Source organism: Piliocolobus tephrosceles, chromosome 8, assembly GCF_002776525.5.
Source record: "Piliocolobus tephrosceles isolate RC106 chromosome 8, ASM277652v3, whole genome shotgun sequence".
Classification (NCBI taxonomy): Eukaryota; Metazoa; Chordata; class Mammalia; order Primates; family Cercopithecidae; genus Piliocolobus; species Piliocolobus tephrosceles.
Window position 1 is genome coordinate 70,106,715 of NC_045441.1, and position 18,696 is coordinate 70,125,410.

The window sequence follows — 18,696 nt, forward strand, 5'->3', positions numbered from 1 at the left end:
AAGGAGAAAAGCCAACTTAAACAACCTATATCAGAAATAACAGTAGTCAGATTGGAAGAAAAAGGTATTATCACACAGGTTGTCAGGGTAACATGAATGAATATACTTTGCCATACTTAATTGAAAGAAATACTAGAAATCGAAGCCCTGGGAACAATCATTTAAAAAAAAAAAAAAAAAGAAAAAAGAAACAACTTATCCAGGAAATTGTTGGCAGAGTTAAAGAAGAGACACAGAAGTTTATCTTAAAATGTCCTTATGCAGGAAATATGTTTTTAATGCATTTAAAATTTATTAGAAGACACAAATCATTGTAAGAACCTATATTTGTTTCTCAGTTTTAGTTTTTAAGTATTATAAATAACATACATTTGCATCATCACTTGAAAATCATGCTATTCCTACATAAAAATATATGTTTTATCACCATTAAGAGTGATTACTATATGATAAACTATACAAGAAACACTAATTTGGCAAGTCTATAATCAAATTAAATTAACTAAATTTGTTTTAAGAAATTGACCAGGCTTGGCATGGTGGCTCATGACTGTAATCCCAGCACTTTGAGATGCTGAGGTAAGGGGATTACCTGCGGTTAGGAGTTCAAGACCAGCCTGGCCAACATGGTGAAACACTGTCTCTATTAAAAATACAAAAAATTAGCCAGGTGTGGTGGCGCACGCCTGTAATCCCAGCTACTCGGGAGGCTAAGGCAGGAGAATCGCTTGAACTTGGGAGGTGGAGGTTGCAGAGAGCAAAGATTGCACCACTGCACTCCAGCCTGGGCGACAAAGCAAGGCTCTGTCTGTCTCAAAAAAAAAAAAAAAAAAAAAAAAAAAGAAAGAAAGAATGACAGAAATTGATCAAATGCAATCCTAACTAATCTTAAGAGGGACAAGACTGGTTTCACTTTGTTAAATTTAAAATAATCCATTTTTAGTGACCTAACATTTTATGAAAAATAGTAACTAAACTTATAAGCAATTTTAGTTTTACTCTCAGTCTAATCAAATCTCACAGGGAAAAACCCCTTCAATTACAACCCAGGAAGTCTATAAGCCTCCATACTAGTTAGAACAGAAAAGTTAATTAAAAATAAAAAATCAGGTTTCATCTACTCAGGAGGCTGAAAGGTGAGAGGACTGCTTGAGCCCAGGAGGCAGAGGCTATACTGTGTCAAAAAAGTGCCACTGCACTCTAGCCTGGGTGACAACAAAAACTAAAAAAAAAAAAAAAAAAAAAAAGTTATAATTAGAATAATGAGAGACTAATATTTGAAATTAAAATGTAATATATATGAATTCTTGCTGGTGTTCCTAATAATTTATGATACAAACAAATTTAGTTGGGGAGGATGCACTGACAAGCCAGATTTTTAAATGTAAAATAAATAAAAGTGCTAACAACAATGTTTAGAGACCAAATTGACACCCTAACCTTGTAATCAAAATGGTTCAATACCTGTAAAATTTGCCATATACTCAAATAAAGGGGAGAATCTGGCAAGCATTAATAATATAGAATTAGCTATAAAAGTGAAATAGCTTAATAGATCATTTCCTACCCTCAATGCTTCTGAAAAATGGCCACAATACAAAATATAATTAAAGATGCTATTTAAGAGGGCTCACGGATTCCAGGGTTCTTAGCTTTAGGAAACCTTTCTTCTCTCTCTCCTATCTCTGATTAAGTAATAAAATGTGCCACATTGAGTTTATATAGTTAAGATAAAATTTGAGGTTTAGAAATTTGGTATTATTCCTAATTTTATAGTTTGATAAAAGACTGAAAGAGAAGACAGGCCCACTTCCCTTTCACATATGTTCAAGGAAAGGAATCACTTCATTTCTACTTTTCATAGATTCATCAATTATTCTCAAATCTATTTCCTTACTTAAAATACAGGGGAGGAAAAACTATCTACTACACTTTTGTGACAAAAAATCAATTGTCCTTTATTAAGCCCTTTAAATATCTTCATCGAACATTATATTTTGTGACTCAATTTGCTCTAGAATTAAATTATAAAGTGACAGTTTTTATTAATTCAGCAAAAGAATACTCAGTCATTACTTAGGCAGAGTTCATTTATCAAGCATTTTCTGAGTATTAAATGTGCCATGAACTGTGGAAACAAAAACAAATAAGGTATCACTAAGTAGTTCCAGAACTACTTCCAACCAAGAATGGCCTATCACAGACAAAGCCTTTAAGACCTCACAATTCCATGATATAGTTTTTCAATTTGACCTTTAGCATTTAGATTGCATTAAATAACATAAAGAAATACATATTTTGATGAAAACTTCTCAGATAATTTCTAATTAAATTTTAAAAGTAGATGGCAAAAAACTTGCACTTAAAAAAAGAAAATTTCCTGAGATGCTGTAAAACTTTAATCTAATCATTTTAGAAAACATGTAATGACAAATTTCTTTTTGTCTCCTACACTCTAGACAAAATTATATACAAAAACAGGACATGTACATTTTCTGACATAACAAATAAGTATTTATTATAACTGGAAACATATTTACCAATTGTGACCTTTATTTCAATGCACACATACATGTATTCCTTGTGTTACTAAATAATATTACTGTTCTAACATTTTATATGGAAAGAACCTTACTATCACTCAGCAATCATTCATAAGGTACCTAATGAAGCACAGTATGATTGTGACCATTTACAACAGGGGGGAAACGAAGGCACAGATGCTAAATTACTCGCCAAAGTCCCAAGATAAACAGGCAAAGCAGAAAATAACAGTTGAAACCTACTAATTACAGTTTACTGACAAATTGCATGCAATTGTTCAATGATATAAAAAATTATACATGTAAATTCACAAGTAAACATATACAAATAACTAAAAAAGCAAGGACAATCAGAAAGAATTTTCTATATAGCCTGAATTACATAGAGAAGTGTGGTTTAAAAAATCAAAACTGCTGAAGAGCAGGTGCTAGTGAGATATAAACATTATTTTAAAAGAACTTGAGAAAGTAAACACAGTATATTAAATAAAAGACTAATTGTGACCCATGAAGTTTAATTTTAAAAGAGAACCTAACAGACATACACATAACTCTGAGTAAGCGCTGAAATATATCTTTAGAGAAAAGAAATCCTTATTTAAAATATCTTATTTGAAAGTTAAAAAATAGCATGTATAGACAGTATTTAAGATGCAATATAATAAAAAAGTGTAGACTTTTGGGGGGTGATTTTCAAACAATAACAGTGCCAGTTCCAAAATATGAGATGCCAGGGAAAATGGCAGATATTAGCTTATGAGATTACTTTTATTAAACATATGAAATTCTATATAAAATAAAATTCTTCAACCCAAGAAGAATAGTGCGTAAACAGTGTACCTTTTTTAAAGATCACATTATAACCAAAAATATTTTATGGCATTGCTTTATATCCAGCTTATCTTGTCCTAAGAAATATTAAAATATAGTATCAATAAAACATTGAATTTCCTCTACATTACCTCTTTAAAACTTTGCAGACAATTTACGATATTATCTTCTTAATAAGGCAAAACCAAGGAAGGGGACTTCGTATATCCATTATTTCAGAGTAATAAAAATATCTTTACCTTCCAGAAGACTTTCACAAAATTCCAGACATTGGCATATTGTAATAATGCAATTAGAAATAAAAATTTTTATAACAGAAACTAAAGAAATAAATAATATAGAGTAATACTATTCAAAAATCTTATCAAAATTAGAAGAAAGATGACACTTTTTTTATTAAACAACTAAAATATGATGGGTTGGAAATCAATCATAAACTGACTTTTAAAATAAAAATTGTATTTCTCAGTTTCCTAATTTCTAACATATGACAAAAGCAAAACAAAAAACCTGATAAAAACCTCTAAGTCCTATAGCAAAAAGGCCTCAATTAATCTCATATTTTAAAAAAAAAGTTAGTAAGACAGTAGATACTCATACAGGTTCAAATAATTAATAAAAGGATCACCAGCTCTGTAAGTTTTTAACTACTGTTTCCAATTAATCATAGTCCTCAACTCCATCCTCAACCCCAAGGGAATTTTCCTGAATTAAATTTTTTGCTCATTATATAATATATAATATATTATATATATTTTTTTCTTTATTTTTGTTGTTTCATTTACTCCATTATGTTACACTTAAAACGCTTGGGATTTCATTTTTGACATACTGCAAAAGTTATACTGTGGTCCAAATTATTCATGTGTATCTCCTGAACTTCGAACTACTTACTACTTTACCCTAAATTTTAATAAACTTAACCTTCAGGATAGCTCCCAAGACATTCTATATGAACTATCTCAAAAAAATTAGCCAATTATTATAAACTTTCTTAACTTTGTCGAAGAACTTTCTCTTTTTCTACTGTAATTTTTACTTTCTCTTTATCTTTCTCATTGATAGTATAAAAACCTCATAAATTTAAGACTTCATGCCTTTCTTTGAGAAATTAAGACAAATTATATTTTTAATGACCAAAATAGATTAAATCATTTGGAAGTAAATATTTAAAAACATACAACAACACTAATATATTTGTTTTATAAATATGTTTATTCTTTTTGAAATATTTAATTTCTGTTTCCTCAGTTAATTTGACAGGGCTTTACCAGAAGACAATTTTTTTAAAGAAATCAGAATGGATTCCCTTACAAATTCCCTGTAAGAACTGTAAGAACCTTTGTGACACTGTCTTTTGAAAGTCTGATGCCTCTTTTAAATTAGCTCTCTTTTTGTCCACCCACTCACTCTGCCATCTCACCCAGAGCTTTGATCAATTTCTTCATGTCAGCTAAAATTAGCAGCCTCTGGACCGTTGGGAAAAGCCAATGTGCAGCATCAGCTAAGATTTCTGATTAGCATTATATCTGATTAAAAAAAAAAAAAGGTACCAAAACGAAACAAAGAAACAAAGACAAAACAAAAAACAAAATCAACCTAGGCCATCTTTTCACCTTTCTTTATTTCGTAAGGGAGAAGCATTTAACACATTTGTTTTGATAAGCAATAAGAAAATGCTAATTAAGTTCTTGTCAATAAAAAGTCTGTCTTCTCACCATTGCTTCTAAATTTCAAACATTTAAAATATGCTAACAGAGCTTAGTAACTTTATTATTTTATGACATAAAACATAATCTTAGTACACAGTGTTTAGATCAAATTACTTTTATGGCCTCTATATAGAGAGCATTGTCAACTTCTCTTGTCAAGAGAAAAATAATTCCCTGTGTTAAAAATGCAGATTATTACTCTTTATTTACATCTAAATCCAGAGTATAACCATGTGTGAGAGGTTAAGAAGTGGATGAAATCTGTTTCTGAAGTATTGTATCCACTACATAATATTTTGAGAAAGGTCCTATCCTGAAATTGTTTTTCTCATTTTTTCTGTGATGAGAAAATAATATGGAACTTTCATCCCCTAAAGACAAGGTTTTAGCATCCAACCTACCTGACAAGATTTTCATTGTCTCCAGTTCCCTTGCAAGTTGCACATTCAGTTCTTAAATCTTCAGCCTTGGGCTTCTTTTGCAACACAGACTGTCTTTGTCTTCTCTCTCTAGGAACTCTTTCCTGCCATACAAGGGATAATAAAATAAAACATAACAAAACAAAATAAGGATATGAGGGAAACAATTTTAAGCAAGAAAATTTCTCAAAGTTAAGACTGTGTAAAAGTGCTTAACTTATTCCAACCTCATGTTTTTCTTCCTCAGGAACGAAGCTCCGTTTTCGTCCTCTGGTTCTCTGGAAAAAACAAAAACACAAACAAAAACAAAAACAAAAAAACAAAAATCCACAGTATATCTAATGTTTAATTAATGATAAAAATAAATTTCCTCTGTTAATGTTATTGCTTAAGTTAGGCACTTGCAAAATTAGTTATTTCTAATTAATACTACATTGGACCACTGCATTTTATTACCATTTATGCCATAGGAAATAAAAAGTAACAAATTAAATATACTTTATAGTACTTTACTTTTAAATAAACATGTATCTGATAGAAAAAAATCAATTCTCCAAACTGAAAGGATTTTTTCCATACTTCATAATTGTCCATAATTATGATTTACATTTAAATTTTCATAACTTATCACATGACTTATACAGCTGAAATGCTAAACCTGGGATCATACTACACACATTATTTGCCTACATGTATGCATGTGCATACATGTTTATGTGAAGAAATAATTCTTAAGCAGCCAAAAAAAGTAAAAGGAAAAGGTCTCACATATCCAAAATTCTAGTTAACATAAAACTAATTAAAATGCCACATAAAATGACATTTTAAACTCATTTAGCTAAAATTCACTTCGTATATTTCAGAATACATTTACCATTTGAAAGAACACATACAAATGTTTAAAAGAACTGTAACTACATTAGTATTTGCAGCCAATATGTTAGAAATCTCCACCAATCACAGCACAGCCTCTGTAGATTTTATAATTCCCATATGCAGACCACTATTAACCTTAGAGAATGGAAGAGAATGCAGGCACTGCTCCCAAAAATTACTTTGACAGCTGAGATCAAGGAACACTCCCAAGCTAGAGTAGGTACCAAATAATTCTAAACAGAATTACATTATAGTATAGACATGTTAATGTTTCTTACATTACTGTAATTTCAGTTCTTCATGATACCAAGTACACTGTTATTTAATAGCATGGTTAACTGCTTACCATTTAATCTGTCCCTAGATAGCCAAGAGTCAACTAAATTGTCATTCAAAAAAAGTAAATTTATAAACTATGTATCTGTTTACATTTATATTGCCAATTAGTATGTTTTTATTATATTATGGAAGTAATTAGGAAGAAAAATTAAGACTATATCTAGGAAAGGCCTTTAAATGCAGACCCTACATCTACAATTCTTACTTCCAAAGAACAATACTGAGACTTGCTTCTCAAAATATTAGTCATGACCCATAATCACTGGCATCACCTGAGTGTATGTTAGAAATGCAGAATCTCAGGCTCACTCCAACACACTGAATTAGAATCTGTCCTTTAACAAGAATCCTAAGTAGGTCAAATACATGTAAGTTTAAGGACACCAGTGTAGAAAGGCCCTTAACAACACTTATTCAAGTTCTAACTGAAAACTTATGGCTAGTAATTTCTATATTCATCTCTTTTCCTTCTGTGCCACTCTGGCCCTTTAATGCTTTATTCTCTGTCTCCTTACAAAATTCATTCCCAACTTGGTAAGGACCATAGCATATTCATCTTTCTACACCCAATTAAACTTAACACAATGCTTATGACGTAAAGTCTCAATTAACTTGTTTTAATAAAATAAATTTATAAGTGGTTAAATCAAAACTAATGAATGATGATACTATATAATACAAATTAAAAGATTTGACTGACAGGCCAGGTACCATGGCTCATGGCCATAATCTCAACACTTTGAGAGGCTAAGGTGGGAAGACTGCTTGAGCTTAGAAGTTCAAGACCAGCCTGGGCAACACAGAGAGACCTCATCTCTACTAACAATAAAAATGAAAAAATCAGCTAGGCATGCTTGTGAGTGCTTGTAGCTACTCAGGAGGCTGTGGTGAGAAGATAACTTGAGCACAGGAGATGTAGGCTGCAGTGAGCCATGATGGAGTCACTGCATTCCAAGCCTGCACAACAGGACGAGACTGTCTCAAAAATAAATAAAAAAATAAAATATAAATTTGACAAAAAGTTTATTTTTCCCTAATTTGGTACTCTATTATATAATTTGCATAATGTATATTTACAGGGCTTTTTTCTTTTTTTAGAATCTTCTTCTGTCGCTCAGACTGGAGTACAGTGCAGCAGTCTTGGCTCACTGTAGCTTCCGCCTCCCAGGTTCAAGCGATTCTCATACCTCAGCCTCGCAAGTAGCTGGGATCACAGGTGTGCACCACCAAGCCTGGCTAATCTTTGCATTTTTACTGGAGAAGGGGTTTTGCCATGTTGGCCAGGCCGGTCTCGAACTCCTGACCTAAAGCAATCCACCTGCCTTGGCCTCCCAAAGTACTGGGATTACAGGAGTGAATCACCGCACCTGGCCTACAGGGCATTTCAATAAGATGTTCCAAATTAGTAACCAGTATCAAGTGGAAAATACTCAAATTACTCATTTGAGTTCCACAAACTTCCAAACAGAATGTGCAAAACACTGCCATACATTTTCACATTTTTTTTCATCCAACTCATCTTTTAGGTAACAAACTAGCAAATGTATCATCTAGTTTTGAATTAATTTTTCAAGTATGTATGCTAATGCTACAAGTTCATGTTTTCAATTCTTTTAAGGATGTTTATTTACCATTTTGATAATAACTTAAGTCTTCAAATATCTGGTATGACTCCATCAACTGAAACTCTCTTCATACCCAGATTGCAATTAGCATCATATCGTATAATGCCAATTAGTGATTTAATCACACAATGGTATAACTCCATTTCTCTCTACATTTATAAATTTCTTCTCATATATTAGGTGTATTTGTAATTATCTAAAATAGTCACTTTAAGTACATTTATTACCAAATGGTAATCACTGATATATTCGTGTAATACTTTAAAATAACACAAGACACATAAACAATATCCATCTACAAAAACAAACGTGTTATAAAAATATAAAATAATATCATCTTAGAACTCTGAAAAAGCAATCCAGAGAAATGACTTGCTGATGTCACACAGCTGGTTAAGTTTCTGAGGTAAACCTTAAACTCAGTTATCTCAACTGTCACTTCAGTGACTTTTCTTGCATGGCTAATCCAAGAATAATAATTTAATCCCAAATAGAAATGAACAAAATCATTAAGAATGCAAATCTCTTATTGCACTTGAATACTTAAACTAAACTGTAACATTGTGACGCCCAATGAAGATTTCTTACATTTCAAATGAAGTTAGAGAATTATACCCAATAAAGGGTAAATTCAAACTGGCACTAAAGTCTACCTAATCTGGTAGCTCCATGCTACACACTAACTTGATTCATTACCAAAGTAATTACAGCACTCTTACTTAGCATTTATCACATTACTAATATTTCCAAAGAAAAAAATAAAAGAGAATTTGATCCAAATATAACTATATAAAATACCAAGTCCTCCAGCCAAGAAAATGTTGAAAGCTGTGTGTTTTTTTTTTTTTTTCCTAGTTTTAATGAAGTGGCAGCAACTGTAACTATGGAAATTCATAACTGCCTAAGGACAAGTTATCTTAAAAGCAGTGTCCTTGAATGAATCCCAAAACAAAGCAGAATTTAAAAGAGGGAGAAATGGTACAAAAAAGCAAGAAGAAAAACAAAAACAAGTATGGCTCATCTGACAAATTTCAGTTACCAAAGAGCTTGTCCCACCTCAGATGAATAGAAGTATATATAACAGGGTGGTCCTTTTATTATATATTTTGAGGCTACAACAACTTTAGCAACAATAAAACAGTAGGATGAAAATAATATGTGGAAGAAGGAAGAATTTTACTTTTCAAGTATGTGCTTTAGAATGTAATAGATACGTTACCTGGAAACTCCACATGATTAATCAAGCTGGGGTGCAATTCCAAACTGATTCATTTTGACAGTAATTAGTTAAGCTATTAAAAGTAAATGAAAGTTTAAAACTCATTCCAAATCTTGACACATTTCAATTTTTTGTTTTGTTTTTTTTTTTTAAGAACCTGATTTACCTAGGGAATAATTACAACCCTGAGCTGCTTAGATCACCTTGCTTGTAATCTATCTGTGATAAACTTACTTGAAAAGAGGTGATTAAAAAATCCATAGAAGAGATTGGCATTGTATTAGAGACAATGTATTTAAACTGAAAAGGTGTAAAATTATCTTACCTAGTAGGCAACTTTTAAATAGTTTATTCTGGCTGGGCACAGTGGCTCAGGCCTGTGATCTCAGTACTTTGGGAGGCTGAGGCGGGTGGATCACCTGAGGTAAGGAGTTTTAAACCAGCCTGGCCAACACGGCAAAATCTCATCTCTACTAAAAATACAAAACTTAGCCGGACGTGGTGGCGCACACCTGTAATCTCAGCTACCCATGAGGCTGAGGCATGAGAATCGCTTGATCCTGGGAGGCAGAGGTTGCAGTGAGCCAAGATCACACCACTGCACTCCAGCCTGGGTGACAGAGCAAGACTCTGTCTCAAAAAAATAAAAATAAAAATAAATAGATAAATAGTTTATTCATCTAAAACAAACAATTAAACATTTCTCTAACTCCTCTATCATTTGGACTAAAAAACATGTAATGTATTTTAATTTTTTAGAGCTGAGGTCATTTTAATTTGCAATAAAGTTAAATGCATGATTGATTTGGCAAATGAACTAAATTTAAAATTAAAAGAGAGTCAGTACTTTAACATCTTTGATACCACTAAACAAGGTTTCATATATTCACTTGTGACCAGGTCACTAAATTTAACACTTGTGTTTTTGTTGACAAATCAATGTTTATACAAATTAATAATTAAAGTCAGTCATATATGGTTAGATGAATCATAAGAAATGCCTCTCTCTGTAACTTATATGTAAAAATAGAACATGCTTATTCATAGGCAAAATTCCAAAATCAATGTTAATTAGGACAATTAAGTCAAACTTTGAAAACCTCTGTTAAGCTAAATAGCATTAGATTTATGCTGGGGAATAAATGCCAATAGCTTTCTGGCAGCTATTCAAAAATGCTTCAATATAAAGTGTATTCTAATATATATAAATATAATATATATTTAATTCCTAAGAATATAAAATTATATGTATAGTAAATATTATATGTAGTAATAGATAATTAAAATATATATAATTTCTAAAAAATATAAAATTATACATATATATAATTCCTAAAAATATCTCTTTCAATTATGAAACTATATTGAAAACAAGTTAAAGTTCATGAAATATTCAAAGAAAACTGCTATATACAAAAAACAAATTATGAACAAGGTGTCATCTGTTTCTGTTGCCTATCAATAAACAACAGATGGGATGGCAGTCACCCAAAGTGAGTGCCTTCCCTTTGGTCAACTGGCTGTAGAGTTTCTTTTTATCTAATTTAGCTTATATTAACAGGGTTATGAAAATACATGGGAGAATAAAAAGAAAATTATGACCAATTTGTCTTAACTACTATAAACTGAAATAACTATGGGTCTAACGATATATAATAAAATATATATTCCACATGACAAGTAAGTGCTGCTATAAAAACCTTCTCAGAGATAATAGCACATACAAAATAAGTAAAGTCTTGAAGCTCCACCTATTCTTATCTTTATTTCATACTCCTAGGAATAAACTAAAGTGATGGATTTCCAAGAGGCAAAAAGCAAAACAGGAGTCTCAGGGTTCTGAATAAGATTACTTGAGCTAAGGACACCCACAGAGTAGATCTCTTCCAAGTAGCCAAAGTGAGTTCTAATTTACTACAAAAACTGTTTGCCAGGGTTTCTTCTAAGAATCTATGACAGATAGAGGTTTTATAATCTGACTCATACCTCAGAGGTCACCTTGAGTCTGATAATATAAAACTCTGGTATGTAAAGCCCCCACAAATAACCCTTCTGTCCCAGAACTTTAATAATTCAAACAGTTAGTATAAGAATAAGTAAAATAAATATGAACATAATGTATAGTAACCTTTAGTCACTTCAATAGAACTGAATCCAAATGCTTCAACATTTTTCCTAAATTAGCATCTAAAAATATTTATATGAAACATATTTCATATTTTCAGATTCTCAAGACTTACGTTTAAACATTATTACATAGGTACTTTACATATGTGTAAAATTAGTTAAAACATAAATGTAATAAAAGTAGGCTCTAGGATATTTGATTATCTCTCAAAGACTGCCACTTAAAACAGGCTAGTGGCTCACATTGTTAAGTGTGATGGAAAAACGATTAAATGTGTTTAAACCCCCTTCCAAAATAATGATCTAAAAGAAATAATGCATCCTGAAAAACAATATAGTTTTCAGTCAAAGCTGCTAAAAAGTATTTTGACTATTTACTGCACTTATTTTGCAAAAAAGAAAATATATAAAACACAACCAGAATTTGTCAGTCAGGAAGAAAGATCTCAGAACTTCAAAGACAGTAGATGATGATGCATGTGTGTAAAAACTATGGAAAGACAGGTTCCAACAAGTCCTTTGGCACTTCTATAAAAGATAAAAAGTCACTACATGACATAGAGTGCAAAGAAAGCAAAAAGAAAATCTGAAAGCTTTCAAGTTATATTAGAGTATTAGAAAATATGTCCACAAGTATAAACATCAATTTTAAAGTAACTTCAAAAGGGATATGGGTAAGCTAATTTATATTTTCTTCAAAATTAATTTCCTTGCCTAAAAGGAAGTAAAAAGTTTCCACATAGAAATAATGCAGAGGAAATGTCTAAATAACAAAGTACTTAAACAGAGCTTTCTTAGGCTGCCTTTACAACAATTCTATAATTTCACTGATGAAACATAAGAATGGGACCCATTCTTCTGTGGTAAACAGGGCAATCGCTGTCTGCCAGGAATTCAGGTTTATGAGCTTGGGGTATGTCATGATTGCCCTATGTATGTCATGTAGGTAAAATTTTCTTCAAAATCATGATAGAATAATAAGACTAACATGAAAACAAATTATACTTTGATCAATTAATGGCAGGAAAAATGAAACACTGACAAAAATAAAAATACTATAATAATGTATTTCAAGACAGAATGTTCCCAATTGTAATACATGTGCTAAAATAAAAGTGTAAGTAGGAGAATATTGGGAGCAATAGTTTAAAAATGTAACAATGGGAGAGAAAAATCAGTTATATATTGCAAAAGGTATTTATACAAGTTAGTAAGCTGTTGTATGCCTGGTCTCTCATAATTAACACTGTTCTAAGAAACACAACTAGAACACCTCATTTTTCACCATACCACCTATTAATTAAAAAAGATAAATACAACTCTGAAATAGAAATAAGTAAAAACTTAAGGTAACAACAGGAACTCAGCATAAATGGTAAGATCACGATTAAAATGACTGATCACTCTCTTCTGTATCTCTCATTCCTACATTCCTTGAACAGTTTAGTATGATACCTTATACCAACTGTCTGGTTTTCTGAATGGATTGTTGGAAGGCAGGCAGAAAAGATGAGAGGGAAAGAGGAAAGTGAATCACCATTCATAATCATTTTCAACTTTTATTTAGTATAAGCTTAGCACCTAAGAAATCTGCTTAGTCAAACCCCATAAATTCTAATTCATTAATTCTAGAATGGGTCCAAAGTCTGTACTAGCTCTAGGGTGGGTCCAAAGTCTACATTTCAATAAATATCCAAGATGGTCCTAATGCAAATAATCCATGGTCTCTGGAGCATCATTTCCAAACTTAGTACCACACAGTACTCCGTGCTACCAAAAAATGAAAAATAAAATTAAAAGTGTCCTAAAAAATGCTTTTTTGATAAAAACAAGAAAAAGAACAGATAAAAGTAATCCTATTTCTAAATATTAGGATTTTTTTTGGAGCTTCAACATGCTTTGGAATTTCTACAAGTAAGAACATAATCACACTGCATTTCCTGAAATTATTGGCCATGGACTCTTTTCCCGGTGTTTCACTGACCAAAATCTGTAATAAGTCTAAAACTTTTAAACAAGAAAACTGGAGACAAAGAACGAGATGAAAGGAATGTGATTATATTAGCAAATTTTAAAGCTTCCTTAGGATAAAAAAAAAAGCAGACCAGTAAAGGAGAGAAAAAAATAGAAGGATCCTTTAATATTAAAGAGTTCTCTTTTATTTCAAGTAATACTGAACTATGGGCACAAAAATATCACTGTAATATACATAATTTCCCTCTCTATGATAACTCCAAAGTTAAGGATGATAATACTAATCACAAGGCTTTCTTGAAACAATAAAGAAACTGGAAAAATAATGTTTCATAAGAGGATAATCTTTGCAGACAGACATATGAAGTAATAACTCTTCTCTAAGATCTCAAGAATAACTGTAGCTACCATTTTCAAACAATTATAGAAAATATTTTAGAAACAGAAACTAGCAGGGTTATTTAACAAAGGAAAATTCTCTCTAGTTCCCTTATAAACAAAATATATTTTTGAAGCCTAACAAAAGAGTTATAAACAGTAGAAACTACAAATAAAAACTATTTCAATTATCTAAGAGAGAACAATTCTCAGATTTGCCTCATCAATTTTATATGAGCCCGTAACACAAAACTGATTTAAAAAATGAAGGTGAATTCTCCCAAATAAGATCTTTTAAGTGATTATAATATAGGAGGTTAATACAGACTAAAAAAATTTTTTTGAGAAAACTGTTACTTTGAGGAAAAAATCAAAGACTCTTTAAAATGAAACAGGTAACAAAACAAATGATGACAACTAACCCTAAAAATATCTTTATATCTCCCCTGTGGGAAGAAAGATTTTTGAAAAGTGCCTGCCTCAGCTCAAGCCAGGAAAGTATGCCCTAAGAATTCATAACTGTAAGCCAGCACTTAAAGGTTTGAAATTTACACTCTTGATGTAATAGAAAACATACACACCAAACTTTTATTTAAAATATTCTCAAGTTGGTAAAGGCCCCTCCAAGGTACCTGGTAAAAATGAACATAAATGATTTCCCCAGAAGAAACTCTTTAAAACCTGGCCTCAAATAGTTTGCAATGAGAAAAAGGTAAACACCCCAACAGAAAAACTGGTGAAAGACTTGCATACACATTTACCAGAAAAGGAAATACAACTTACCAAAAATAAGTAAACAGATGCTCAAAATCATGAGTACTAAGAGAACTGCAACATAAAATGTCAATATGCTATTTTCCCTGCATCAAATTGGAAAGCATTAAAACACTGGACAAAATTTTTTGAAGCAACAGAAACATTATCCATTGCTGGTACGAGTGTGAACTGATTTGGAAAACAATTGCAGTTATCTAGCAAAACTGAAGATGCAGATAGTCTGTAACTTAGCAAATCTACACCTTAATACATACACAAACTCCTTGTTACTATGCTGCAGGAGATATTTATAGGAATATTTAAAACAAAGCTGTATAGAGTAGACAAGCATGAAAACAACCTAACTGCCCATCAACAAAGCAAAAGAAAAACTAGGTAATAATCTATTCTTTCCATAGAAAACTATACATTAGTGAAAATAAATAAACTACAACTACATGGATCAGCATGTCTGAATCAAATCAACATAATTTTGGTCAAAATACCAAATTACCAGAGAAAAACATTTGATTCCACTCATATGAAATTCAAAACCTATAAAAATAAACCACGTATTATTTATAAGTACATAGATTTACAGTGTAAATCTCTTCTATAAAGAAAAAGAAATGAATGAGAAACGTAAAGCTGAGTAAAGAGGTGGCCTCTGGGCTAGACAGATAAAGATGAGATTGTCGAGGATTTACAGGAAACTTCTAAAGCTTTGGGAATGGTCTGTCTTTTAAGGTGGGTGTTGGATGCTCTGGTGTGTTCATTATTATTATGCCTCCAACAAAATACAAACTACAAACACTCAGGTAAGCATGTGGTATATTTCATAATATAGAAAAAAAATTGCTAAGAGTAACCAATAGTAATATACATGTCTTTTTCTTTGACTTCTGAGTAACGTTCGCCCTGTGTCTTTCTCACCCTCTGAAATTTTGGCCTCAGAATTGTATGATGCTTATCATAAATAAAAAACAAACTACCGTATTTCTTATTGGAATCTTCTTGGGTTCTGGTGGCACATCCTGTGGAACAAATTTCACTGGTTCCTTAATCTGCCTCCTTGATCGTTTGGTTCCATCTGGTAGGGTTTCCATGGCCATGTCTGCTTCCATGTCACTGCTCCCTGCCTGGTCACATTCTGAGCACTGCCTACATAAATGGGAAAAATTTAAGTCATGTATTTATTATTATCTTCCGGCTTTAGCTATAGTTTTTATAAATACAAAATCCAGGAATTTAAGAAGAATATATAAAAATATACACAGGTAATGTGATCACAGGGTACATAATGAAAAAACATTCAGAAACACTCTTCTAAGAGTGACTACTGTTAATATAATATTTAAGGCAATTTAATGTATCCTATAAGTATAAGAACATATTTAACAATGCTATATGTTTAAGTGAACCAACATGAGATTCAACACTGATTAGAAAGGTGGTTTTGTCAGCTGCAGTGGCTCACACCCATAATCCCAGCACTTCAGGAGACTGAGGCAGGATGATTGCTCACAACATAGTGAGACAACTGTCTTCACACACATACACACACACACACCCATAATCCCAGCTACTCAGGAAGCTGACGTGAAAGGGTCACTTGAGCCCAGGAGATCAAGGCTGCAGTGAGCCATGATTGCGACACTGCACTCCAGCCTGGATAACATGAGCAAGACCCTATCTTAAATAATAATAACAATTTTCCTTTGGAAAGCATGACTTTTCTTTAAATGACATATACTGTGATATCTAAAAATCAAAGTCCTTCATGGACCCTAACACTACTCCTTGTCACAGTTATCATATCTTTTAATTGCAGTCAATGACAAGTTGTGCTGAATATACTACTTAAAGAAACTATAGAAACAGACTCCAAGAAGTGTTGGGGGAAAAAAGGGTCATGTTAGTTGGTGGCCCCTACTACTTCTAAAATAAGAAATATACATTTATTTACCAAAGGAATTTGTTAAAGTAGCATTTATAAAAAAATTTAATATGGCTAATATTAAAAATTAATTGAAACTAAAACTTTAGACAAGTGGTATCCCACAAAACTTTGTATAATATTAGGATTATCTACATATCTGCACTGTCCAGAACAGTAGCCACTAGCCATAGATGGTTACTGAGCACTTGAAATGTGGCAAATACCACTGATAAAATTTCAAATTTCAATATTAACTGATTTAAATTTAAATAGCCATATGCGGCTAGTGGCTAACATTTAGACAGCAAAAATCTAAACAAGGACTGCTGGAAATCTTTACATTGTGAATCATAAAGGACCATTTCAAAAAGTTAAAACCAGTTGTTAAAAGTAAATTTTTACTCATATTTTCTTCAAATGTAAAAGAATGATCAAAAGCAAATTCTCCAAAAGTTTGATAGTATTCTCTTAATAAAAATGATTATAATCTGTAAAAGTGTATTTGATATTTAGTTTGTATATATTTATATCAGTATCTTTGAATGTAGCTTATAATTCTCATAGAATTTTCAAAGATTTATGATTTGATTTCATCTTCCATCAATATTCACATCTTTCACTAATACTGTAAACTTATTAAACTAATATTTAATTGTAAAAGTGACAGCTTTAAATTTTGAACTCCAGCAACAGAGTTAAATACCAAATACCATTTGTTTTGTTAATGGAAAGATATTATTCCTAAAATACAAATGAATCCTTAACGTATTAATGTAAATATCTTAAAATTTCCAATTCTTTAAGAATAGGTTAGTAAAAATTTTAGCACTAGAAATTCAGTGAAAGCAAAACAAAAATGTACATAATCATGTACTACTCAGAAAACGTTTATGTATCTATTGCTACCCTTCATGTAACTATAGCTAGCACATTGTCCCCTAGATTGTCAGATTACCATCATAACAAAAATACAACTAAATGAATATACTAAATTGCTCCTGCATTTGTCCCATATGAAAACATCAAGGACTGGTAAGAGAAAATACACACCTTACAGAATCTCAGAATTGAAATGATAAGTATATTCTGACTTTATTAGCAGAACTGTGAAAACCCCAGAAATGTTAGATATTGTTAGTAACAATAAATGCAACAGCCTTCGAAACAGAGATGACTAGAGAAATTACCAAATTATACTACAAAAAGGCCCATTGCTTCACTTGTCAGCATTAAATTATAATCTTAATGCTACTTGATCATTTCTATCAGTTGAGTGAAATATAGACAAAGTTTCTCAAATAGTTCTAATTCACTTTTTTTTTTTTTGTTGAGACAGTCTGCAACCTCCACCTTCCTCTTTCAAGCGATTGATTCTCCTGCCTCAGCTTCCTAAGTAGCTGGGACTACAGGTGTGTGCCACCATGCGCAGTTAATTTTGGATTTTTTAGTAGAGACGGGGTTTCACTATATGTTGGCCATGCTGGTCTCAAACTCCTGATCTCAGGTGATCTGCCCGCCTCAGCCTTCCAAAGTGCTGGGATAACAGGTGTGAGCCACCGTGCCAGGCTCTAATTTACTTTTAAAATATGTTGTTTGTCTATTTAAATAACAGGCAAACGTAATGTTATCTAAATCCCCTGGGTATAGAAGCAAGTACCTTTTTCAGATAAATCATTGTTTTGTTTTTTAAAAAACTGAAATATTTCCTCTTTGCTTCTCTTTCGGTAGCTACTACCCTTGTCGGGACATTCTTTATTCTTATGTTCACTTCCATCCCCACTAAAACGAATACAGTTAGGTGACAAAGAAATTTGGCTCTCTAATTCCCAGAGAATAGAAATGTTATACCCTGAACACCACAAAACACTGAACAACTCAAAAAATCTAAACAAATGTAACTGCCAATGCAGAATATATCCATTCCTATTTCAAGACAACCGCCACATGATCGTTGCAGT

At 31.8% G+C, this 18,696-nt stretch overlaps 1 protein-coding gene across 13 annotated transcripts in view; it reads right to left on the reverse strand.

Moving 5' to 3' along the window:
* PHF14 (PHD finger protein 14) overlaps nucleotides 1-18,696 on the reverse strand; it is a 200,398-nt gene that overhangs the window by 105,312 nt on the left and 76,390 nt on the right. For 12 of the 13 annotated variants that reach the window (XR_002734259.2, XM_031936051.1, XM_023224837.2 and 9 more), the window contains 3 exons: nucleotides 15,792-15,960; nucleotides 5,733-5,783; nucleotides 5,488-5,609 (listed from right to left, as the gene is read on the reverse strand). Coding sequence is in view for 12 of the 13 variants with exons in the window: in XM_031936051.1 (XP_031791911.1) it covers nucleotides 5,488-5,609; nucleotides 5,733-5,783; nucleotides 15,792-15,960 (342 nt within the window). In the remaining variant the exon portion in view is untranslated. Of the gene's footprint in view, nucleotides 1-4,577; nucleotides 4,904-5,487; nucleotides 5,610-5,732; nucleotides 5,784-15,791; nucleotides 15,961-18,696 lie in introns of those variants that run through there. The other variant, XM_023224845.2, reaches the window with a different exon arrangement.